Genomic DNA, 27990 nt, shown 5'->3' with positions numbered 1-27990 from the left:
GCCAGTATGCCACGTTTGCGGGTGAACTAAACAGGATGCAGCTTAGGGCCAAGCATTAATCTATAGTTTAAAGCTCCACCCGACGAACCCACGACCAGCCAGGGTTTAGTGGTTACACCAAGTAGGCCATTGGTGGGCTCGTTGATCGATTAATTTGATATACAAGTCGATCTGACAAGGAAAATGCGTTACAGGAGGACTTTCTGTCCCTATTTGGGTGTTAGATACGTGAAGAAAACACGTATACACCCTGTTGGTGAGGTACGAACTCACGACAAAACAATGTTCAGTGGTTTTATCCACTGAACACTGCTTTTTGTGGGATCGTCGATCAATTGACTTTATGGATACAACAACGCAATATATGGGCCGTCTACCAAGAAGGGTGACTCCATGAAGGACTTTCTAGTCCTATTTAGGTGTTAGACACGTAAAAAAACCCGGAAAACTTCACCTGGCCTGCTTATTTGTGAGGCACGAACTGGTAAATCACCAGATTCAAGTGGTTCATCAGATTTCACCGAATGGTAGGCCAAGTCATTCAAGGCTTCATCAGGGTAAATTTCACCCATCACACTACAAATCTTTCAATTTATTTAGTAATTAGTAACACAAATTCCTCGTAGCCTCGCTTAATATAGAAACGAAAGAATTAAACAGAAAATGTCTACACGAGAGAGTAAGATAAATTAATGAATCCTGACCTAAGCAAACAGCAATTAGACAAGAAAACAATTAAAAAAAAAAGATAGAAATTCCTTTCGAGCTTGTAATGCTTTAGAAATGTACACAAAGATAAATTGTTTACTCCTCTAAAGAAATGATGGAATTTTCATCCCAACTTATCATTTAATCAAATGGATGAAGGAAGAAAGAGAAAGGAGTCGAGTAAGAGAGAATGTAATTTTTTTTTTTTTAAATTAAAAATAAACATTTGAATTTTTTTTACTTTATGATTTAATAAATTATTAAATTTACTAATTATTAAGATAATGACATGCTTGATTACACGTCAATTATCGTATCGCAAACGAANTGGCCGTTGTAAGAAGGTGAACGTCGTTTGTATGCATCTTCGTTCAATCTTTCTGAAAATATGGCCTTTGTAAGAAGGTGGACGTCGTTTGTATGCATCTTCGTTCAACCTACCTGAAAATATGGCCGTTGTAAGAAGGTCAACGTCGTTTGTATGCATCTTCGTTGAACCTTCCTCAAAACATGGCCGTTGTTAAGAGACGACCGTTATTCGGAAGTTATTTAGTAATCAAGATGTCCGTTGTTACTGAGTTATTTATTAATCATTCTTGCCTAACCTTCCAGAAAGAACGGCCGCTATTTAGAGGTGGCCGACATAATTTAATCCTCGAAAAATTCGTCACGTAATATAATTTAAAAGATTTTAAAGAGCTCATTAATATTTACTCTTCATTAAATTATTTAAAGAGTACATAAATTATTACAAAGTTTGTAACAAATTCACGAACCTGTATCATCTAAATAATTAAATTTTATTCTAAAAAAAACGTATTACTTAAGCATACATAAATTAAAAAATAAAAAAAGAAAAGCAACACGTTAAGTAGATTAATTTAAAAATATATTTTTACTGTAAATATTTACATGTAACGTTGTATGCAGGTTGATAAATGAGTTAAGTATCAGTAGTCATTCCTCACCCCACTCCAGTTGAAGTGGAAGAGTCTTTATCCAACTGACTCTTTCGATTTTTGCTTCCTACTTTACAAGCTTCTCCAGCTTCATTCTTTACTTACAAGTTACGTTCGTATGTCAACCCCTCTTTAGTAATCTCTCCTTATGATCCTTTAAGTACAGATACTTAAAGTGTAATAAATGATCCACTGAAAAGGTAAGGAATCATTTTATAAAAAAGCTGTCCTTCTTTACAGGTTCTCCGGCTTTAAAATTGTTTCTAATTTTAATAAAAGTTTCGTTTTTTTTTTTTACTTCTCTACTACATACAACTCAGGTTAATAATAACTTGTTTAACACGTAACCTGTCTATTTTTAATGTTTATTTAAATGGAAATCGCCTAATTCTTTCTATTTCGAAGGGTTAAAGTTTTAAATTAATTCTTAAATGTTGAATACGTAGAGATAGATGGATCCTTCCTTTCTTATTTAGTGTTTAAGGAAAGGATTCTTTGAATAAATCCTTAAGTAAGACGAGGATTCTTTTTCTTCCATTCATACTCAATGCTTTAAACCAAGGATTCCTCGATAAAGGATAACGAATTGAAAGGATTCTTTCTTCCCTTTGTACTCAATACATAAACTAAGGACTCCTTGAGAAAGGAAGAAAAAAAGGGAAACCTGTCTAAGCAAGAATTTCCCGTCTTATAGAGGTTTTGCTTTTATTAACGCATATAAATCTGTTTTAAAATGTTAGGTGTTGCTTAAGACGGGTTGAAAGAGCCGTGTGATACGTAGCTCACACGGGAAAAATCTGCGTAAGAAACCCTCTAATTATGACCCGGAATTTGGCCGTTTTACTCAGGTTACGCTATTGAACTCGTTTCCGCGTTAGACGGGTTTCCGAAACGTAGTATTCGGAAACCCGTCTTAAGGGACGATTTCCTATTTAACATAGGAAATCGTCCCTTTCCGGGATTTATTTTCCGTTTAGACAGATGTAATGTTCCGTTTTAGACAGGTTTTCTTGTACTTAATCTTATATACAGTACATTCTTCATTAGGGAAGTTAAAGGTATGTTGTTTTAATGTTAACAATGAATAATAAAATAATATCGTTATGTAATCTGAGAATTATAAAAATATTTAAATAAGACGTTCTAAATGTAACTTTAAGTGGGTCAAGCCCATACAAAGTACCTTTATGTAATTTCTCATTGATTTGAATGACACTAAACTCTAGTGTTTATTTTTAACACAATAAAAACATTAATTATCCGTGTTATAATATTAACAAAATGTCGGAATATTTACGTTAAATTAACTAAGATTCGCCTTATTTTTCGCCCTTAAATGGGGAGAATTATGTTGATTAATTGTCAAATGATAAATCTCTTAGAGGATAACACGTCAGGAGACAAATGGGGGGGATTATATTAAAGTTTCCGCGAAATATTATTAAAATATTTGTTTAAAGTGACGTTACGTGTTTAATTTTATTGTCACGTTAGGGTACTGTTTTCCCGAAAAGTTAATACTACCCTCCACCAAATACAGGTAAAAATCTAAGGCCCTAATCTATAGACTCATAATGCTTTAATTTAGCTGTAACTTAGGGCCTGTTTCGTACTTAACAGGGCCCGAATTCGAACACGACTGCAGGATTCTAGGTCATAACTAATGAGAAATACACCAAAATTTTACAGGAAGTTACTTAATAAAACCCTGTTATTTCAGTCAATCAATAAGACACTACGAAGACACAATTGAAGGATTGATAAGAGGGAAGAAATGATGATCCTTCGATGTACTTCATCCGAAAATTAGAATTTAGTTACGTATAACATATCCTCCACCCGTATTGATAACACAGAACGACTCGACTCGAGCATTTCCATTATTTATTGTGCTCTTAACTCTGTACACACGAAACTATCCACTCCCCACTCTATGAAAGCGGTGAGAAAACACATGGTCTCCTATTGACTGAGTGTAAGTGGTCATCACTATCGCAGCTTTCAATTCAGAACTGGAATTGTAATTAAAAATATGAGTTTATAAGTACACAGTCGACACCCCCCTATAACACTGTTGATTTTTCCGTTTTATATGAATTCCATGTTGTACGAGTCACTTAGATTTTACAAATAAGTGTGGCGGGGTGTGAACAGCTCGCGTATTTGTAAAATCTAAGTGACTCGTACAACATGGAATTCGTATAAAACGGAAAAATCAACAGTGTTATAGGGGGGTCGACAGATTCTGTAGCTCGGAAGTGGAGGAGAAGAAGGGAATAAGTGTTTATTTAAACATGTGTTTAACCTCTTAATTACTTAAAAATAAACTCAAAAACTCGTTAAATCTAACAGAAACATATTCATTTATTAAATTAAACAATATTCAAAATTGAGAAGAGCATTTTAATTGGTATAATCAACGAGTTTAATTAGAGTCAATTTGGGAGTCGAATAATTGTAATTAAATCGTTAACGAAATTATAATTAAACGAATAGAAAATTTCCACTATTATCTACGAGTTATGAAGGACCAGTAGTGTATTATATTAGAATTAATAACAATGATAAGCTGCGGTGTAAAGGGGAGTGGGTGAGGGGGTGGATTAGTTTGTCCATAATGAAAACTGCAATATGACTTATCACAGAAGAGATACGTCTAATTTCTCATCGACGTAGATAGATAAATGATACTAAATGATGTCTAGGAGTATCCCTATGGCAACTGGATTTATCTTATTTACGTTCGGGGGTGTAAGAGAGGAAGACGAAGAGATTGATCGATGAAGTAAATCGTTGATATTAAAGGCAATTGAAACGTTTATAAGTCAATCGCTCGATCGAGATCGAAGGATTGGGAGATGGGATGCGACTTGTCTTCTTGCGTTTCGCATAATTCGGACACCAACGTAGACAGGTGAGTGACGTTTACTTGTGACGTCGAAACGGAGACGTGTCCTTTATCGAGGTAAGTCACTTTTTTCGATAAGTGAGCGAAAAACAAACGCTTTTAACTCCGTTGATAACCAGAGTAAACAATAATTATGATCTTCTCGGAGATAATTTAGTTTCCTTTTAAAAATAAAATAAAAAAGACCCTTAATTTGTTGCTTCGAAATCGATAAAAATATAATTGTATAAGGTGTAACACTATAAAACGAGCAAGGTTAGTAAATCTATTACACGTAACTTGTTTATTTTAATTACAATTAATATTCTAATCCCTTCTTCAGCGTAGATTTTTGAGTAGGGTTCTATTCCCTAATAACTATACAGTAATTCTTTAAATAATTTTTCAAAAACCTCTAAACAACGGCTGTTTTCTATGTTCTTCTCGGTGGACGTTGTTCGGAGGTTATTTGTATGGATTTTTGTTCCTTCCCTTCCCGAATAAATAACTACTGTTGGGGGTGGACGTTGTTGGGAGGTTATTTAATAGCAAAAATTTCTGCTATTTAGAGGTAATTTATAAATATATTTAGAACGAAAATAAAGCAATTTTTAGCATTTCTTTCCCGCTACGAGGACCTTTTCTTCGTACCCTTAGTGGTTTCGGGAGGGCCCACAATAGGGACCACATGGTAGTGAGGAACATCTGAGAGTGATCCCCACGAAAAGCCCGTAGAGTTGCTCCATGGAGCGCCCACGAATTGATGAAAACCACTGAATACCGGTCGTGGGTTCGCTCCTACCAACAGGCTATTCGCGTGGAGTTTTCCGGGTTTCTTCGCGTGCCAAACACCTAAATAAAGGGCAATTTCTTTTAAAAGTCTTTTCGGGAGGCACCCCACGTGGCAGATGGTCCGTGTGTCGTATCGAGTTACCTTATCCCATCACTCCAATTCTCCAGAGCAGATGGCTGACGCCTTAACCGCCTCCGCCAGCAGACAGTCAACTTCGAAGAAAGTATTCGATTTTAAGCCATTTATCATTTAAGATTCAGTTAAACCCCCTTCTTTAACGCCATTCTCTTTATAAACCTCGCTATTACGACTAGCGTATTCGAGTAATCTCGATTTATGGCGCAGAATAAGATAATTTGATTTACGATGGAGGAATTAATTAGACGGTAAAAGCGGGTTCTAAAACGTATATAAAACAGGTTAACAATCATCGCGTGATGAAGCGCAAAATAGGAAAAAATCGAAAGCACGATAGAAACTAGTTAAAGTCGCGCATTAAAGTTCTACCTAAATAAATAATTCCTCCTTCTCTAAGGTCATAAAACTAAACAGGATTTTTATTTTTCTTGTTAGGAAGAAGAAGAAGAGAGAGAGCGTTAATGAATCAGTCGTTAAGAACTTGTTAGATACTTTGACTAACTCCTGATTATTCCGTATACTGATAATTACAAGTAATTTTATTGTGTTTTTTACAATATGAAACACTAAAAAACTCATTCCTAGTGCTAATTTTCACATTAACTTATCTATTTTTAATAATTCCGCTCCGTGGGCACTAAGATACCGCTCTGTGGGCATTATGAGAGCCGCTCTATGAGCCTTTTAATCATGCCCGTCGTAGTTTCGGCCAGGCCTACAATGGGGAGGTAGAGTAAGGAGGGTGCATTTATCCGAAACGACTTCCCCGAAAATTTCCTGGGGATTTTTGAACGCCCGGATTCGAACCCGGATCCTCTAGAGCGGTAGGTTGAAAGTCTAATTTTAACGAGGTTTTATGTAATATTTTACTCGTTTTTCTTTAGACGTTTTAAATTGATATTTAAATTTAGTTTTCTGCTTCTAAAAATAAATGTTTTGAAATGTGTTCTACGCCATTTTTTTTTTTTAAAGAGAATTTTCTTTTCTCGCTGTCTAATCGCGTTGCTTTGGCTTTATTTTACAATCTAAACGCGATTTCTCTTCCGAAATTTTCTATTTTTGTAGTTGTTTGTTTGTCCTTTGTTATATTTTTCAAAAATTTCTTTTTATTTCCTTCAAGAACAAGGCCTACATCTTGGATGAGTTGATAAAGTGGAAGAGTTCTTAATGGTATTTCGAGTGCTCTTGTACCGTTTAAGTCCACATAAAGGCGAGGAAAATAAAATAAAATAAAAAAATATATCATCAGAAAAAAAATTTTTTTAGAAAATTCACTTTTTAGACCGAATTTCCTCCATTTTTCTTTTGGTCCAAGTAAAATTCTCAAAAGTCTACCTTGTTAAAGTCGATTCAAAAATTGAATTATTCGAGAAAAAATATCGTTTTTTTAACATAAAAATCAATAAAAATATTTATAAAATTTCCAAAATATAAACACGTTCGATTCTGTGAGTAAAATATGTCTAAAAAAATGTCATTAGATTATTAATGTAAANAATTTGATTAATAATAATATGCAAAATATATTCCAAAGTAATTTATAATATTTTAATATATTTTATTCTTATTATATTTTTAGTTTTTATGGTAAAAATGTAATTTTAAAATAAAATATTTGTTTTGTAATTGTTTGGTAGGCAGTTTCCAGGATGATTCTGCAGCTGTTATTCAATGCAAAATATCAAAATATGTAAGATTTATGACATAAATATTAATGAGAATGCTTAATATCTTTATGAATATTAATATAAATATTCATTATTAAAAATACTTTGTTTATTCGTGTCAAATTCAGTTACAGAAACATACGAAGGCCGAAAAAGCATTGCTGTTAGTGGTCTCCGATGATCAGTACGATGCAACGTGTCAGGTAAATTTATTTAAATCAGTCATTATACCGGATGCTCGATAATGAAAATATTAAATATTTTATAGGTTGCAAATGATGTAATTTTAGAAGAGGAAATAAAATTTCCTGTAAGTGTCAAAAAATTTTTAAATAAGTTTTTCACTTTGTCATATTTAATTAAATTTATGTAAAACAAAATTTTTTTTTTAATATGCTAATTAAATTTAAATTTAATTTTACTATTATATATGTATTATTTAAAACTTTTTTAAATGTACTGGTCTAGAGTTTCTAGCCTTTCAACATATATATGATTGTTTTTTTAACTCTCCCATGTAGACACTAAGACTGTCTTTTTTAGACCTGGTGAATCCACAAGGTCTTGTTCTTGTGGGTTCACCAGGCCCACAATGGGATATTCGGGTGATGAGGGATGGCACCCTACATATCCAGACAGACCACTCCCAAAAATTATTTTTTGACTCGTCTGGATTTGATCCAGGATCTTCCAGAGCAGTAGGTGGTAGGCTGTCACCTTAACTGCTCGGCAATCTGTCCATCCATAAATATAATTAGTGTACATTCAGTGTTTTACCTGTTTGAACTTTAGATGTCCAGATGGCCGAGGCAATTAAGGTATTGGTTTACCGCTCTGCGGACCCGATATTGAATTCAGATGGTTGAAAAATTCCAAGGTTTTTTCATGGGTGGTCCATCTCAGATTTGTCAGTTTGGTTTTAATTTGTATATAGCATGGGTGATCTGCCGAGAGTGATGCCTCTCGGGAGGTCTTTTATGGGAAACTGGTCCCCATTTTGATGTTACTGATGTGAAGAAAACTTGGAAAAGTCTACATAGCCAGTCCATTTGCGAGATGCAAACCTCAGGCCAACTACCAGTATTTAGTGGTTTTATCCACTTGGCCTGGATTTGTTGGGCCCTATCTCTCACTACCAGTTGCATCAAGAGACATTGTTGAGTCCAATGGAAAAGTTTACATGGGCTCCAACTAAATAAATTATATGAAAATTTATTTCGAATTGTTTTATAATTATATTACATCTTTATAAAAATAGAAGAATAGTTGTTGGTCCTACTCACCATTTGGTCATCTTCATTACAGGCCTGGTTGAACACACAAAGAATAAAAAAAAAAGGCACTCTTAGTGCCCACAGAGAATATAGAATTAAAAAAAAAAGCATTCAAATTATATTTTAACTATTTAAATTAAACAATTTAAATTTTATTGAGTAGAATATTGTCTTTTAAACGTTTATTTTGGATTTTTTTCTAACACTGTAACAAAATATTGAAAGTATTTTGTTTACAGTGCAGAGTTAAGTTAAATATTTTTTTTAGAAGGTATTATATTTGCAAGTTTTTCACAATTAATTTTTAGGAGAATTTATTTACAAAATAGATTTAACATCTCTTTAATGTAATTAGTAATTATTTATTTTGTTTCCTTCCTACAATTTTTGTTTCCTCCTGACAGAATCCAGATATTATTTCGTAGGAGATAAAATCTGCGAAACTAATCTGACAAATATGTATAGTTCTTTCTATATATATATATATTGTTTATTCTCTTAATGTTGATATATCAAATTTACTACATTATGGTGCTATTATAACATCCCTAACATTGTTTAATTTAATATAGGAACTCAATAATTGGAATAGTTAGAATCTACATAATGCAGTTTAATGAGATGTTGAAAATTTATTGTTTTTCGATAAGCCATAATCTGATTTATAAAATTGGTTTATGATTTTATATTATAAAAGTGATCAATTCACTAATTTATATTATAAAAATTTATAAAGTTTCCTATATTTTCATCAAATTTTATAAATTTAATTCATTTTTTTCCCCCTTCATTTTAAATACAATTACATATTCGGCAACTGTGAATTTAAATTTGTTAAGCTAAAGTTGATATACAGTTTGTCCTTTAGTGTAGTAATTATCATAACATTACACTGAATTTCTTTGAGACTATTCTGAATTTTTTTTATTATACATTATTGATGATATAAATTGAAGACTAAATGCAAATAAACTTTGCTGTCTTATAACATTCTCTCTAACCGCAGAAACACAATTAACACTGGCAGAATTGACCTTTTGTTTGTGACCCTCAAAGAAAAAATAGGCAGGGAAGAGCCTCAAAGGAAAGATCAACTTTGCCATTGTTTATCGTGTTCCTGAGGTCAGAAAGGATGTTAAAAGACAGCAAAGTTTATTTGTATTTAATCTTCAATTTGTATTATTTTAAAATATATTTCATCTTTGGATTTTTAAAAGATTTATTAACATTAATATAATTTTATTGCCGACAGAAATTCAATTTATATTCTACAAAGAAAGAAAGAAAAAATAAATTTGATTAATAATAATATGCAAAATATATTCCAAAGTAATTTATAATATTTTAATATATTTTATTCTTATTATATTTTTAGTTTTTATGGTAAAAATGTAATTTTAAAATAAAATATTTGTTTTGTAATTGTTTGGTAGGCAGTTTCCAGGATGATTCTGCAGCTGTTATTCAATGCAAAATATCAAAATATGTAAGATTTATGACATAAATATTAATGAGAATGCTTAATATCTTTATGAATATTAATATAAATATTCATTATTAAAAATACTTTGTTTATTCGTGTCAAATTCAGTTACAGAAACATACGAAGGCCGAAAAAGCATTGCTGTTAGTGGTCTCCGATGATCAGTACGATGCAACGTGTCAGGTAAATTTATTTAAATCAGTCATTATACCGGATGCTCGATAATGAAAATATTAAATATTTTATAGGTTGCAAATGATGTAATTTTAGAAGAGGAAATAAAATTTCCTGTAAGTGTCAAAAAATTTTTAAATAAGTTTTTCACTTTGTCATATTTAATTAAATTTATGTAAAACAAAATTTTTTTTTTAATATGCTAATTAAATTTAAATTTAATTTTACTATTATATATGTATTATTTAAAACTTTTTTAAATGTACTGGTCTAGAGTTTCTAGCCTTTCAACATATATATGATTGTTTTTTTAACTCTCCCATGTAGACACTAAGACTGTCTTTTTTAGACCTGGTGAATCCACAAGGTCTTGTTCTTGTGGGTTCACCAGGCCCACAATGGGATATTCGGGTGATGAGGGATGGCACCCTACATATCCAGACAGACCACTCCCAAAAATTATTTTTTGACTCGTCTGGATTTGATCCAGGATCTTCCAGAGCAGTAGGTGGTAGGCTGTCACCTTAACTGCTCGGCAATCTGTCCATCCATAAATATAATTAGTGTACATTCAGTGTTTTACCTGTTTGAACTTTAGATGTCCAGATGGCCGAGGCAATTAAGGTATTGGTTTACCGCTCTGCGGACCCGATATTGAATTCAGATGGTTGAAAAATTCCAAGGTTTTTTCATGGGTGGTCCATCTCAGATTTGTCAGTTTGGTTTTAATTTGTATATAGCATGGGTGATCTGCCGAGAGTGATGCCTCTCGGGAGGTCTTTTATGGGAAACTGGTCCCCATTTTGATGTTACTGATGTGAAGAAAACTTGGAAAAGTCTACATAGCCAGTCCATTTGCGAGATGCAAACCTCAGGCCAACTACCAGTATTTAGTGGTTTTATCCACTTGGCCTGGATTTGTTGGGCCCTATCTCTCACTACCAGTTGCATCAAGAGACATTGTTGAGTCCAATGGAAAAGTTTACATGGGCTCCAACTAAATAAATTATATGAAAATTTATTTCGAATTGTTTTATAATTATATTACATCTTTATAAAAATAGAAGAATAGTTGTTGGTCCTACTCACCATTTGGTCATCTTCATTACAGGCCTGGTTGAACACACAAAGAATAAAAAAAAAAGGCACTCTTAGTGCCCACAGAGAATATAGAATTAAAAAAAAAAGCATTCAAATTATATTTTAACTATTTAAATTAAACAATTTAAATTTTATTGAGTAGAATATTGTCTTTTAAACGTTTATTTTGGATTTTTTTCTAACACTGTAACAAAATATTGAAAGTATTTTGTTTACAGTGCAGAGTTAAGTTAAATATTTTTTTTAGAAGGTATTATATTTGCAAGTTTTTCACAATTAATTTTTAGGAGAATTTATTTACAAAATAGATTTAACATCTAAATGAATAAGTATCAAAAATTTTTTGCTGAAATTTTGTAAATAATTTCTAAAAGCTTAGAGTGTTTCTGTTTGTTAACAACTTTAAATAAATGTATATCTAAGAATATATTCTTAGTTCGCTTACATTTATTAAGGTGTATACTGATTTATATAAGGTTATTGAACATATATGAAACTTATGTCAATAGTTAATCAGTTTCTTCAGTTAATAAAAAGTGAGAAAATGTATCTTCGGGAAGGTCGTAAAAGAACAGATGATTTTATGCTGCTTTTATGATGTTCTTCACTCAAAATAATTAAAACTTTAATAACTAACAATTTTCTGGATGGTATGAATAACTTTTGAGTAATTCTTTAGATATATTTCAGTTTGCTAAAATTACATCTATAATTAAACAATCATTTATAGTAATTTATATTTCTGTAAGATTCCCGCTAGTCTTACCGATCGGTGTTAGAGGAAGGAAATAGATATAAGACATAAACACATTGCATGGTATTATATATACAGGCAAACAAGACTGAGGGGGGTCATGGTTTCTGAGCTTAATTATCGAGCAATCCAGCTCTTGGGCTCTATGCTCGACATGCCTAATACGAGTCGTGCTGTGTGCAGCACGACATCACAATTTCTTGAGAAAGTAGAATTTAGCTTTATATCTTCATTTTAATTACATAATAGAGAGGTTGCAGCCGACATTTTGAACATGAAAACGTGTACGTCGGACATTCAGTGCAGCCTTCCTGTGAGCCTAGAAGTTTGACAATGGCGTTTGGAATGTCAAGCATGATTCTACTGATGTTCCAAACACCATTGTTAAACTTCTAGGCTCAAAGGAAGGCAGTGCTGAACGTCTGACATACACGTTTTCGCATTGGAAACGTCGGCTGCAACCTCTCTAATTTTTTAACAATATTGTTGTAAACAAATGATTCAAAAAGTCTATTTCTTTTATAATGTACTCTTTTTAACTGTTAAATGGATATAAAATGTATAATTTTTTTAAAATTTACAAGGAAGAAACATGAATCACATAACAGAATAATACTTTTTGGTGATACAGATTTAACCAAACATATGATTAAAATGTTAGTAGAGAAAATGTGCTAAAATATCTAAAATTAGTTTTAAAATTTTAAATCAGAGAGACCAATTTTATATCATTCATGACAGAAACCCTGCAGTTCATGCAGAATCATTCTCTATTAAGTCAGTTTGTTAAGGTTACTTTAATATACAGTATTGTTGTTTTATACTAAATGAATTATTTCATTTATCTTAGCTTCTTAGGCAAAGATATACAAACATTCATGTTGATTTAATAAAAGGTTTTTATTAATTAATCATGATAAGAACTAACATACTATGCTGTACATTGTGGGAGCAGACAATAGCAGGAAAGATAAAAACAGAAATCTAAGTTCTCACTCTCTAAACAAGTATTGTATTAATTAAATATAAACGTTTTGTCCGAATATTTGTATCGCTTTATTTTTTCATAACAATTCTTTTATTTTCACAATATTTTAATGTAAAATTGATGTTTATATGAACGATATTTATTGTTTTAAACTTATTTTTTATATAAATTTAATTATTATGATTATTATATATTTATAAAACTATACAAAGAAAAATATCACTTAACAATCTTCAGGAGTTGATTGAAACTTTGGACTCGTGAGGATTGTTAAGCAATATTTTCTTCGTGTACTTTTAATAAGAATGTAGTCGATGCATCAACACATCTGAACAGTTTGATTATATATTTATAATGCATTTTGGCAACATCTAAGTTATTAATGTAGCAGATTTATTATGTTTCTTAATTTATAAGATATATAAATCATCATAAATTTATATGGTGGTTGTTTTTTAGGGTTTATCTTATCGTACAGGTACTAAATTTTAATCCAACTAATGTAAATGCTGGGTTAATAATAATAAATTATTGTTTTACAGTATAAATTTNCCTACTGTAATGCTTAAAAAATAATTATAAAAAAATTAAAATAGTTTCGTTAACGCGTAATTTGCTTTATAAATTATTTTTACGCGTTTAATTAGTGTAAATTCTTAATAAATTTTATCTTTTGTTAAATGATGTTTAAGAAAATGTCGATTGTTCGCGGTAAAATAACTTAAGCGGAAACACGTGTAGTGAACGAGTACACACGTTGGTTAAAGGGAACGTCAACATCCGGCGTGGTCGCAGGTGATAATACAGGTGTTGCGTGTTTACGCTTTAACGCCATCATCGGCGATATTTACTTTTATTTTTTACTCTTTACTCATAAAATATAGATTAAGCGACTGTCTAAACACAATATATCTCTCTCTCGTCTGCAGAATTACTTGTACGAGACATGCCAAGATGATATCAGATCCTGCTGAATTGTTAAAGTTGTGTGGTGAGTTTCAAACTTTCTTCCTTATCTTGCATCATCTTAAATAACTTTCTACGGTAAAAAAAGCAATCAACTAGTCTTGTAAACACTTAATTTCTTCAGATTTTTACTTAAAAACAAGTTTAGAATCCTTTGTTTAATGGTAAAATGTGTAAAAACCAGGAAAGTAAAATATACACCGTGTATATATAAATAGCATTTTACCTCCTGTGTTGAACAGCTACTACACTCACATGCACCATACTGAGAATGTATTTAATTATATCACAATAAAACATCCCTGTTGTTAGATTAACAAAGCTGTTTACTTCTATACAAAGTTTGTTGTTTTGTGATTTTTATTATGTAATAATTGAGATTTAATTATAATACTTTTTAATGATAAATATTACTTAAATGGTTTTATATTACAAGAAAAATTTAATTAATTAATTAATTTTGATTTCATTTTTACTTTCAGTTTCAGTGTAAAGACCAGAGTTTTAATTATTATTTAATCACTTTTAAATTATTTTGGTCTCCGATGATCAGTACGATGCAACGTGTCAGGTAAATTTATTTAAATCAGTCATTATACCGGATGCTCGATAATGAAAATATTAAATATTTTATAGGTTGCAAATGATGTAATTTTAGAAGAGGAAATAAAATTTCCTGTAAGTGTCAAAAAATTTTTAAATAAGTTTTTCACTTTGTCATATTTAATTAAATTTATGTAAAACAAAATTTTTTTTTTAATATGCTAATTAAATTTAAATTTAATTTTACTATTATATATGTATTATTTAAAACTTTTTTAAATGTACTGGTCTAGAGTTTCTAGCCTTTCAACATATATATGATTGTTTTTTTAACTCTCCCATGTAGACACTAAGACTGTCTTTTTTAGACCTGGTGAATCCACAAGGTCTTGTTCTTGTGGGTTCACCAGGCCCACAATGGGATATTCGGGTGATGAGGGATGGCACCCTACATATCCAGACAGACCACTCCCAAAAATTATTTTTTGACTCGTCTGGATTTGATCCAGGATCTTCCAGAGCAGTAGGTGGTAGGCTGTCACCTTAACTGCTCGGCAATCTGTCCATCCATAAATATAATTAGTGTACATTCAGTGTTTTACCTGTTTGAACTTTAGATGTCCAGATGGCCGAGGCAATTAAGGTATTGGTTTACCGCTCTGCGGACCCGATATTGAATTCAGATGGTTGAAAAATTCCAAGGTTTTTTCATGGGTGGTCCATCTCAGATTTGTCAGTTTGGTTTTAATTTGTATATAGCATGGGTGATCTGCCGAGAGTGATGCCTCTCGGGAGGTCTTTTATGGGAAACTGGTCCCCATTTTGATGTTACTGATGTGAAGAAAACTTGGAAAAGTCTACATAGCCAGTCCATTTGCGAGATGCAAACCTCAGGCCAACTACCAGTATTTAGTGGTTTTATCCACTTGGCCTGGATTTGTTGGGCCCTATCTCTCACTACCAGTTGCATCAAGAGACATTGTTGAGTCCAATGGAAAAGTTTACATGGGCTCCAACTAAATAAATTATATGAAAATTTATTTCGAATTGTTTTATAATTATATTACATCTTTATAAAAATAGAAGAATAGTTGTTGGTCCTACTCACCATTTGGTCATCTTCATTACAGGCCTGGTTGAACACACAAAGAATAAAAAAAAAAGGCACTCTTAGTGCCCACAGAGAATATAGAATTAAAGAAAAAAGCATTCAAATTATATTTTAACTATTTAAATTAAACAATTTAAATTTTATTGAGTAGAATATTGTCTTTTAAACGTTTATTTTGGATTTTTTTCTAACACTGTAACAAAATATTGAAAGTATTTTGTTTACAGTGCAGAGTTAAGTTAAATATTTTTTTTAGAAGGTATTATATTTGCAAGTTTTTCACAATTAATTTTTAGGAGAATTTATTTACAAAATAGATTTAACATCTAAATGAATAAGTATCAAAAATTTTTTGCTGAAATTTTGTAAATAATTTCTAAAAGCTTAGAGTGTTTCTGTTTGTTAACAACTTTAAATAAATGTATATCTAAGAATATATTCTTAGTTCGCTTACATTTATTAAGGTGTATACTGATTTATATAAGGTTATTGAACATATATGAAACTTATGTCAATAGTTAATCAGTTTCTTCAGTTAATAAAAAGTGAGAAAATGTATCTTCGGGAAGGTCGTAAAAGAACAGATGATTTTATGCTGCTTTTATGATGTTCTTCACTCAAAATAATTAAAACTTTAATAACTAACAATTTTCTGGATGGTATGAATAACTTTTGAGTAATTCTTTAGATATATTTCAGTTTGCTAAAATTACATCTATAATTAAACAATCATTTATAGTAATTTATATTTCTGTAAGATTCCCGCTAGTCTTACCGATCGGTGTTAGAGGAAGGAAATAGATATAAGACATAAACACATTGCATGGTATTATATATACAGGCAAACAAGACTGAGGGGGGTCATGGTTTCTGAGCTTAATTATCGAGCAATCCAGCTCTTGGGCTCTATGCTCGACATGCCTAATACGAGTCGTGCTGTGTGCAGCACGACATCACAATTTCTTGAGAAAGTAGAATTTAGCTTTATATCTTCATTTTAATTACATAATAGAGAGGTTGCAGCCGACATTTTGAACATGAAAACGTGTACGTCGGACATTCAGTGCAGCCTTCCTGTGAGCCTAGAAGTTTGACAATGGCGTTTGGAATGTCAAGCATGATTCTACTGATGTTCCAAACACCATTGTTAAACTTCTAGGCTCAAAGGAAGGCAGTGCTGAACGTCTGACATACACGTTTTCGCATTGGAAACGTCGGCTGCAACCTCTCTAATTTTTTAACAATATTGTTGTAAACAAATGATTCAAAAAGTCTATTTCTTTTATAATGTACTCTTTTTAACTGTTAAATGGATATAAAATGTATAATTTTTTTAAAATTTACAAGGAAGAAACATGAATCACATAACAGAATAATACTTTTTGGTGATACAGATTTAACCAAACATATGATTAAAATGTTAGTAGAGAAAATGTGCTAAAATATCTAAAATTAGTTTTAAAATTTTAAATCAGAGAGACCAATTTTATATCATTCATGACAGAAACCCTGCAGTTCATGCAGAATCATTCTCTATTAAGTCAGTTTGTTAAGGTTACTTTAATATACAGTATTGTTGTTTTATACTAAATGAATTATTTCATTTATCTTAGCTTCTTAGGCAAAGATATACAAACATTCATGTTGATTTAATAAAAGGTTTTTATTAATTAATCATGATAAGAACTAACATACTATGCTGTACATTGTGGGAGCAGACAATAGCAGGAAAGATAAAAACAGAAATCTAAGTTCTCACTCTCTAAACAAGTATTGTATTAATTAAATATAAACGTTTTGTCCGAATATTTGTATCGCTTTATTTTTTCATAACAATTCTTTTATTTTCACAATATTTTAATGTAAAATTGATGTTTATATGAACGATATTTATTGTTTTAAACTTATTTTTTATATAAATTTAATTATTATGATTATTATATATTTATAAAACTATACAAAGAAAAATATCACTTAACAATCTTCAGGAGTTGATTGAAACTTTGGACTCGTGAGGATTGTTAAGCAATATTTTCTTCGTGTACTTTTAATAAGAATGTAGTCGATGCGTCAACACATCTGAACAGTTTGATTATATATTTATAATGCATTTTGGCAACATCTAAGTTATTAATGTAGCAGATTTATTATGTTCCTTAATTTATAAGATATATAAATCATCATAAATTTATATGGTGGTTGTTTTTTAGGGTTTATCTTATCGTACAGGTACTAAATTTTAATCCAACTAATGTAAATGCTGGGTTAATAATAATAAATTATTGTGTTACAGTATAAATTTAAAATGCAAATATATTTTTAATTCTAGAATATAATGTATTTAACTTTTCTGAAAACTGTACTTGTCCTATTACTCAAACTTTTAAAATGCAGTATAATTTTAATTTTGAATATTAAAGTTTTAAAATGTTAATATTCAAAATCACCTTCTCCAGAGGACATTTCTGCTTTTGTTCTCCTTTTTTAAATTGAAATTTGTTTCTTTCTGACCTGAAGAACGTCATATAAGATGACCTAAAATGTTTCAAAATTAAAATTATACTGCATTTTAAAGGTTTGAGTAGTAGTACTGTTGTATAATGTACTTAAGCTAATAAACAGCACACAGAAACATAGCCAGGAATAAATCGTTTGGGATTACAGGGGTAAGCTGAAAAATTCTGACTGGTATTTTTCTCATTTCCAGTCAGTACTACACCTGTTTACAACTGTCCAAGTGTAAAACATGTAACAGTAGCCTAAGTTCACATGATGAAAGGCAAAAGCATATATTATATATGTTACTGTGAATGACAGATATCTGGCGAATGTCAACATTCTCTGGTGAATGTCAGCATTCACACAGTCATTTCGCGTATGTACAAAATATTTGTTAAATATCATTATTTCTCACTTACACCGGCAAATGTCGACGTTCAGCACGCACTGACGGTGAATGTTGAATAAAAATATTTTTATTACATTAAGACAAAAATGCAACTTTTTAATATGTCAAAGTAGGAGAAAGCTTAAGTAACAGCACATGTAAATAAACTTTTGAACCTAAAACAAACAGTACATTCTAAATCATTAAAGAAAATAATACAATAATAAACTTACCCATAAATTATGCGATTAATGTTATACAATCTTATTTATTGCAACAACTTAAACTGTTATGGCACTTTGAATTGCACAAGAGTCCCTTGCTTTTACAACTGCATTTATTTGTGGAACACTTCTTTTTGCAATGACAGCGTGTATAGCCTTGACCTCCACTTTTAGAATTATCTGCAGCTGCTTCTCTCAGCGATATTTCTTGAGAAGAAATATCATCTATGGAAAGTAACTTTTCTTTACAAATTATGAACTGATTGTGGGTATAAAGCTGCTTGAGGGTAATTTTGTTTGCTAATTTATAAAAGTCGGAGTCTTCTGTTCCAACAACAACCGCCAACACATTTTTGGCATCTGTACGGCCACGGTCGACATCAGGGACTTGTATTCGTACATGGATGATCTGCCAGGGCAGATCATCCATGTAAAATATTTCACACCTTTGATATGAACTACATTATGTTAATCAATTTTCGTAATTAGATATGTAAAATGCTAATAATAAATTTTTATTGAAATATGTTGTTATTTTAGTTACAGAAAAACAATTTCTTTACGACATTTCCTAAAAGTAAATCTCTTAGGTGTCAGGATATTAAGGAAGTAAGTAAATTGTTTTTATATTTATAGTTTTTCCTTTGAAATTTATTAACTTTTCTTTTTAATAATTGTTATAGGAAATTCTTCAGAAGCTACAAAAATTGCTAAAAATAAAAATTAAGTCATTATTATGCATTCCAATTGCTCATCCAAATAATGAGAAAAAATATATTCTACTAGTTTGTTTAATAAATAAAATAGGTTCAGAAGAGTAAGTATTTTCCTGTCCAATACAATTTTATGTAATATTAATATACAGGGTCTTCCAAAACAAATACTACCATTTCAAATTACTCTGATTAAGTTAATTATTATCTGAGAAGTTTGGGACATACACCAATTGAACCAATTGATAGAGTAACCTTTTGAGTTACATCTTGTCATCTACCACCTCCAGAAAGAGTTGTAAACAAAACTGACACCCCCAATAGAGGTGTTTTTGTATTCTGCAGTTTGCAAAGTTTGAATCACATGTCATTATACAAACATGTGTAATCTGCAGGAGCTGTTGAACTGTCTGCTGTGGTTTGTGCTGTATGTGACCGGAGGGTCGCCATCTCTTCGATGCCCTGTCAGGACTGACACCACTGTGTCCCGATTGACACGGAAGCCAAGATGGCAGGTTGATTCGGTCACGCAAGCAGCCACATGTGCGGGCGATCAGATCTGGAATCTAAATTTGGGTTGAGAGACAGTGTAATGGAAGTAAAATACTCAGATATGAAAGTTAACAATTAAATACCCGTTTATTTTCAATGAAGAGGAATACATGATACAATATATCAACTTAACCTATCTAGCTAGCAATCACAAGAGAGAGAGAGAGTTTACAATTATTCACGAGTCAGGAAATACCTGCATTGATGGTGATGATTCTTGATTTGAGATTAGGATCTTGAAGGTGAGGATTTGGATCGTTGGACCGGTCTGGATCAAGAAAGTTCTTCTAGGCACAGTGGAAAGTAACGGGAAAATCCGCAGAGTACTGATTGAGCACAGAAATTGGCACTGACACAGGAAAAATTTTGATGACTTTAATCCAAGAGTGACTAACTTTTTCGGCTGTCAAATCCGATATCAGTGCAACATTGCCCAGCTAAGAGGTCAGCAGATCACGGGAATGTGTAGTCTTTGCCATCGAGAAAGTGTAAGGGAAGATTTTTTCAGTAGCTGAGGACAACAATTGTTGAGCAAGTATGATGAATCAACAATTGATTTTTTATTAAAATTCGGAGTATCACATATAGCAAGTGTAGGAAGAATTTGAGTATTGGTTGAATGTGTGCCTTGTGATGTAAGGTGCATACATTGAGAAATTGTAAAAGGTAAATGTGCAGTTTGGACATTTTTCCAATCCATTACAATGTTCTTGGATAATAGTTCACATAATTACAATAATTTAAATTGGCAGCATTCTTTTGAAAAACCCTGTATAGTTATAGAATGTGTTATAGATATTTAGTTGTGTGATAAATAAAATAACTATTTCTAAAAGATTCACAGATGAAGATGAAAAAATAATATCTGAATGTTGTATGTATACGTCACCAATATTATTAAAATCTTTAATATATGAAGAGGAAAAACGCCAAAGGAAACAATGTCAAGTAAGAGTATTAATCAAAATATTAATGCATTGCCACTTTTTAGCTTTAGTTACAATAAATAAATTATTTCAAAAATAATTGTGTCACTTTTAAACTTACTCTGGATGCTTTCTATATTATTTTATCTTAGAACATACCTCTTACTTTTATTTACTTATAGACCTTTTAAATTTGAAGATTAAAGGAATAATTACATTGAAAATTATCATATTTAATCATACAAAAGTTTTAAATTTTTCATATGACTGTAATGTTAAAAATTATGAAAATCTATTATAGACAAAGCCTGTGAAATTTATCGGAAATGAGGAATTTATTATTGTTGTTTAGGTTAGGCTACAGCCTTGATAAAGTAACCTAAATTTCTGAAAAATGCTTAATTACATAACGTGACAAATAATCAGACATTATATTTTTATGAGTAGCAAAAATTATAGAAATAAAATCATAAATTTAGAAGCATATAATATCAAGAATGATATAATAATTGATAATATAGAAATAATTGCTAAAATTATGCATATCATATGATTTTATTGGAAGAACAAAATAAAACTGATACTAAATCACATGAAGGAGTCCAGGTTTATTTAAGATTAAAGTTTTTTGAGACTAAACTGTTCCATCTTTAGATTTATATATTCAAAAGTACAGTAATACCTTGACTTACGCTACCCCGACTTACACGAACCCAGAGTTACGCGATTTTCAAATCTCGTTGATTCGTCATTTGTTTGAGCGCCACGCAACTCTCGATTACTCACTCCCCCCACACTATTGTTCAGCTTACATGTTTGGATGTGTCACGCGGAATCCACAGATAGCTACAATTTATTTTGTGTTATTTATTTCTGTATTATTTATATCTACGGAGACTCGAGAGACTCTATGTGGTGATTTCTTGTAACAATGAACGAATCAAAAGACGAGATAAGATTAACGAGAACATTTATTAGCTTACATACATCCGACTTGGATTTTACATACATTGAGAAATTATACCCCGACTTACGCGAATTCGACTTACGTGGTTATCGCTCGGTCCCATCTATCGCGTAAGTTCGGGGTATTACTGTACTGTATTTACTTGCACATAAGACGAAGTGTGACTTTAAAGATCAAAATGAAGAAAATTACTGTAAATTAATACAATTCTAATTTTATATCAAATGCACATAAATGCACACATTGTCCTGCAAAAATTACTGGCATTTTAAACTTTAAGGAAAAATCTTGTAAAATCGATAACATAATTTGTCCATGTAAAGCTGGACAATCCAGAGCCTTTTTTGCCTATTCTTAACAGTCAAATTTACTCTCCATGGATTACACTTAAGTTTCTCCAAATTCTGATTTCTGAATAATTATCTGTTTTCACCTGGGAATAAATTTAAACTTATATCGGGCTCACGTGTGATTTTGGAATTCAATTCAAAAGCTTTGCTTTTCCTATTGCTATTCATCTTTACTCCTGGCAATACACAAGAATGATTCGAACGACCCAGATAAAATACTTTTGTTTTTAAACACAATAGGGTGAGCATCCAGTAAAAGATGTGAATACATGGTTTACAAAAATTGGGCAAAAACGTAAAGAATCCTTCGCTTGTGTGTATAGGACGACCTAGGTTTTTGAAGCAGTGAAAAATGAATAAAAACCTTGTCTTATATGCAAGTAAATATGGTATGTCAAAGGAGCATTCAAAAGCTTTGAGTGTGATATGCTCACAAATTAGTGGAAAGATATGGAAATTTATTTATTTATTTATTGCCAAATTGTAAAGACAAAATTCAAAAATCGTTAAAACTTCATACATTTCTGTACTCATAAATTGTTTAAAAAGTTTTAATTTAATAAATTTTGAGCAGAAGGAATATGAATTTATTCACATTTTTTCATTGTCCATATTTTATTAACTTGTAATAAGAAATTCAATACTTAATATGTAAAGATCATAGAATGTACAGTACTTAGTTATATGTAACACAATGATAAGATTTTTGTAAAGGGTGTCTGTAAAGTGAGAAATTTGTAGCGACATTAAAGTTATATATATGGTATTACATATGAGACCTATAAATTGTCTATTTAATACCAGTTGATTGTACAGTATTGCATACAACTTACAGGTCTCGTATCTAATGCTGTATGTATAACTTTAAATGTTATTATAAATTTTTCAGTGAATATTAACTTTTCACACACCCTTTATCTGAACACATCTAAACAGAAAAGATATGGCAGCTACAAATTTTTTATTTTCATTATAATCTTATGGGACTTCTATTCTTAAGTGATATATACTTGTATTAAAAAATATATCCATTATTTTAATTCTTATTTTATTTATAATAGAGGTTAAATTAGATTATAAATTACATTTTTCTATATAAGAATATTTTTTAATTTTCTGTATGTATACGTTTTTAGTCACTCTTGCTTGTAGCCCGGAATATTTTCTCTCATCTTGGTAAGATTCCTTTTAAATTCTAATCTTTATCATAATAAATTATTTATAACAAAATAATTTACTTAAGCAGTCATTCAATGATTATTTAATTATTATTTTTAGAAGATCACATGCTATTTTAGTTTAATGTATAATTTTATATTATCTTAATGTTTAAAATGAGTTGATTTATTTGATTCATCTGATGAAATTTAAACAATTATGGCTTATTAGTTATATAATGAACATATTTATTAATTATAGACAAAATTATTAAAACTGATGATGATAATAAGTAATATTTGATGTTTCTTGAATAGTGATAGCTTATGACTGCATTTTAACTTATAATTTTCACAGTTTAAATAAAGCATTTATATTTAACTTGATGTATTACTAATCAGCCAAATTAATTGGGAAGAAATTATTCTACAGAAGTAGATAATTCTAAATTTAAAAGTTAAATTATAGTTACTACTTTCATTAAGAAATGACACCTTACGTCTACCTCTATTTGCAGGGTCTATAAACACAAGGTCAGTGTGTATACCAATGTTTCCTATGGAGTTGTCATATTGGATCCTTAGTTCAAAGGTTACAATATAGATTTCGTGCTTGTATGTGCAATAAACTGCACGTACTGTACATAGAATGCTATATAAATGTGTATATATATCATGCTATATAAATGCTCTGTATGTACAGTACAGTAAACTGCACGCACATAGCATTTATATAGCATGTATTATACAAGGTGATCACAAAAACAATCCTTGATTTCCAACAGATATAGAATGTAACTTTATTGGAGTATTCTTGCGCATTGGTTGCTACAGTTGCATCAATTCATAAAGTTTCATGTGGTATTGGTTGATATCATACACACTTAATCTCCACCCCACCTATTACTTGGCAACATGTGATAATCTAGCTCAGACCAGACTCTCTGCAACATATATGGTGTGATCGAGTTTATACCTTCAGTGATGTGTCCCTGCAGATCATCCAAGTTTGTGGATAGTGGAGGTAAAGTACTGTACTGTACATACACTTTGTCCTTCAAGTATCCCAAAAGGAAAAAGTCACAAACAGTTAGATCCTGTGATCTAGGGGCCACTTGTAGAACACCTGGTCTCTATCCAGTACAGCCAATCCATCTGTTTTGGCAGGTTCTGGTTGAGCGGACAGCGGAGTTTGCGGACAAAATAAATTTTTTTTTATTTAATGTATCTGCGGCCACCATATTTATAAACGTATTCCAATAAATTTTGATTTTATAACTACTTGAAATAAAGGAGTGTTTTTCTGCTCATCTTGTACTTTGTGGTATGCACAAACCTATGCACAAACCTACTGTTTCAGATAATACAGAGCTTTTGATACTCAAGTTTCTACTGCATTAAATTATTCTCATACCAATACAGATTTAAAAAAAAATAAAATATATTATAGCTTATACTAAAAGTAATTTCACTTTAATTACAGATAATGTTACGGCATTATTAAGTGAAATAATGACAGAAGCAAGAAATTTAACGAATGCCGAAAGGTCTCAATAAATATTTCTTAATTTGATTTTATTATAAAAAATAAATATAAAAATTTTTTAATGATTTTAAAACTATAAAACTGTTAAAATTATTCCAGTTATTTAATTTAATTTAATTTCTTTGTAGATGCTCTTTATTTCTTTTAGATAAGGAACAAAATGAACTTATAGCAAAAGTATTTGATTCTAACATGGCTGATGATGGTGGAGAGGTGTGTAATGCAAATAATAATATCATATACAAATAAAACTATAATATATATATACATATCTCTGATGATTTATTTTTACAAACATAGTCAAAAGATGTTCGGCTTCCTGCAAATCAGGGCGTTGCGGGTCACGTTGCGACTACTGGTAAGAAAGTATCTATTGTTCGGAAATATTTGGAAATTTTTATTAGTGTTAAAATTATACAATTTAAAATTGTTCAGGTGAGATGCTCAACATATACGATGCTTATTCTCATCCTTTATTTTATCGCAAAATGGACGAAGTAACAGGCTTTAAAACAAGGTATTTTTTATTTGTTTTTATTAGTTACTCCAGAATATTTTTGGGTTGGTCCGTCTGGTTATATTGGTCTCAGCCCTCCAACTTAGCTGCCCCATTGTGGATCAGGCCAAACCAGTAACGGGCTTGCTAAAAAAAGACATTCTTAATACTGGTATATATTATCTAAAAACACATCAGTACCAAACCAGTTAAACAAATCGAAAATATTTAATATAATGAATGTTTTTGTCCATATCAATTGTACATCTTCAGGTTATATAATCATATTAAAGAGCAGAATACCAAATCAAATACAAAACTTAAATTGAATTTTTAAACAGCCGAAGTTCTGACACATGCAGTACGTAGAGAATGTATATTATTAAAAAAAGAAGCGAATAAACGTAACATAATTAATAAAATAAGAATATTTTGATTAATAAACCTAAGAGCATGTACGAAATGATTTACTATAGTTCGAACCATGCTCTCCACACCATTGGCAGATTGTCCTGAAGTTGATGGCAATCTTATTTTTCATGACCCTCTTGGTGTTTTTCTATTTAACAGGCTTAAGTAATCTGAGGATATCTGACTGATACGGACGAAAATGGTGCTTGTTTAACTGGTTAAGTGTACTGATGTGTTTTGATTAGACAAATTTAATCTTAAAAAGAAAATTTGTAACTCATTAAAGTTTTCAAGACTCCTGAAACCTTTTTAGTGCTTTTTATTATAAATTCAATTTTCTTATTTTTATTTATATCACAATTGTAATTTATATTGATTTAAATAATTACTGCATAAATTAATAAACACTGCAAACACCTAATAAACCAGCAACAATATTTTAAACAAAGTGTGAATGTTCTCGCCCATGTTGAACGGGCATCATCAGGCAGCAAACTGTTAAGAAAACACAGGATTGTTGAACACGTGTATAGAGGGAAGGGTGTATGACATAAGATGAGAGGAGAAAGGAGGGGAAAGGGAGAGTTTATACTTTGTAGAATGACTTCCAGGCACATTTGGTGCCTGGAAGTCATTCTATTAAGGTGTTTGCAGTGTTTATTAATTTAAATACTGCATATATATACAGTTTCAAAACATCTAAGAATGTATAAAATTTTTTATTCTTAATAGGAATATTCTTTGTTTTCCAATTCAGGATGATAGTGGTAAATATACAAAATTATCTGTATTAAATTTTCTAAAATTCTATATTTATCTATTTATTATTCTTCAATTTTATTTGTAGGTGTGGTTGGGGTCGCAGAATTATGCAATAAAAAGGACGGCAGATATTTTACTCATTTCGATGAAGAAATAGCAAATGCATTTTCTATTTATTGTGCCATAAGTATAATGCATGTAAGATTTGCCTTTTGTTTAATTTTCCATTATCTAGATTAAATATTTCTTTTAATAGATTAAAATTTAATGGTTTTTAGTCTTTAATGTGGAAGAAAGTAAGAGATGCTCAACATAGAAGTAGATTGGCAAATGAATTAATGATGTATCATATGAAAGTAAGTGCAGACTTAAACTTTAAAATTCTTTATTATATATATATAGTGTGTGTGTGTTTAAAATGTTTTATTTTATTAAATTTTATTAATAATTTCTATGTAATTAAATTACATGCATTAATATTTATATACTAGTATGTGTGTATAAAAATTCTTATAAGTTATAGTGTCTTGTAACCTGAAATTATTAAAAATACATTATATAAATTAATAAGCAATCATTTTATAGAAACAATAATATTTTTATTATCATGCTGTAATTGGTTTTAATGTTTTATATACAGCCAAATCTAAGATCGCCTTTATTTTAACACAACTGTTCGGAATGCTTTTAACATCTGTAGTCTTAATGTATTTGTTAAATTCAATAATTTGATATCCTTCTACTCTATATTCTCATACTATTTTACGGAATAATAATTTAATGCATGTAATAATGTCTCCTTTCTGATCCGACGATCACCTAAGGATCATTGGAAACACATAACCACAAGTGTATGTCCATTTACAATAGTTTAGTTAAGTTAATGAGCTTATTTATTCTATTGTCAAAAGTCTCAGGGCTGTTCCAATCAATCTGGAATTGAAGAATACAAAAGATATCTTCATGTTTTGTCCTTATTACACCTCAAAAACATAAATCTTAAGGCAGAGTCAATTTTTTATTGGAGGCTTTCATCCGTCTCAATATGCAAAACATTAAATAAAAAATTTTCTTTGATGACAATTGTAATATATTAATAAATAAATAAATTAATATATTTTTATAATTGTGCCATTACTGGAGGAAATTTTTTATTTAACATCTTATATACTGAGACAGATGAAAGCTTCCAATAAAAGGTTGATTCTGCCTTAAGACTTATATTTTTGAGGTGTAATAAGGACAAAACACGAAGATATCTTTTATGTTCTTCAATTATTGTGTGAATTTTCCAATATATTTATCGTCTTAACCATTTTATTTATTAAACTTTTTTGTTTTTTCAAGAAAAAGAATCATCTTTGTTAAATCAAGTGTTATCTTTATAAACAGATATCAAAAAATGAATTGTTGACATAAAAATGTCACAAAAACAATCTAATATTTCTGTCCT

At 30.5% G+C, this 27990-nt stretch overlaps 1 protein-coding gene and 1 long non-coding RNA gene across 3 annotated transcripts in view; both read left to right on the top strand.

Moving 5' to 3' along the window:
- The first annotated feature begins 7111 nt into the window (after positions 1–7111).
- On the top strand, positions 7112–7452 carry LOC111631675. The gene is made up of 3 exons (XR_002757786.1): positions 7112–7175; positions 7281–7355; positions 7421–7452. It is a non-coding gene; the product is annotated as an uncharacterized LOC111631675 (long non-coding RNA).
- Positions 7453–9849: 2397 nt separating this feature from the next.
- The window catches only part of LOC111630220 (cGMP-dependent 3',5'-cyclic phosphodiesterase-like), a 39988-nt gene continuing 21847 nt past the window's right edge, over positions 9850–27990 (top strand). The window contains exons 1-14 of one of the 2 annotated variants that reach the window (XM_023374634.1): positions 9850–9912; positions 10018–10092; positions 10158–10199; positions 19198–19266; positions 19341–19474; positions 20759–20870; positions 23302–23341; positions 24806–24869; positions 24997–25081; positions 25169–25226; positions 25304–25385; positions 26508–26542; positions 26623–26735; positions 26816–26893. In XM_023374634.1, coding sequence (XP_023230402.1) covers positions 20799–20870; positions 23302–23341; positions 24806–24869; positions 24997–25081; positions 25169–25226; positions 25304–25385; positions 26508–26542; positions 26623–26735; positions 26816–26893 — 627 coding nt within the window. In that variant the 5' untranslated portion in view covers positions 9850–9912; positions 10018–10092; positions 10158–10199; ... (1 more) ...; positions 19341–19474; positions 20759–20798. Of the gene's footprint in view, positions 9913–10017; positions 10093–10157; positions 10200–14438; positions 14464–14528; positions 14571–19197; positions 19267–19340; positions 19475–20758; positions 20871–23301; positions 23342–24805; positions 24870–24996; positions 25082–25168; positions 25227–25303; positions 25386–26507; positions 26543–26622; positions 26736–26815; positions 26894–27990 lie in introns of those variants that run through there. The other variant, XM_023375302.1, reaches the window with a different exon arrangement.

Source organism: Centruroides sculpturatus, unplaced genomic scaffold (assembly GCF_000671375.1).
Source record: "Centruroides sculpturatus isolate CEXI.00-Female unplaced genomic scaffold, Cexi_2.0 scaffold146, whole genome shotgun sequence".
NCBI classification, from domain to species: domain Eukaryota; kingdom Metazoa; phylum Arthropoda; class Arachnida; order Scorpiones; family Buthidae; genus Centruroides; species Centruroides sculpturatus.
The sequence above is the reverse complement of the archived record's forward strand: the minus strand, read 5'-3'. Positions and strand labels throughout refer to the sequence as shown.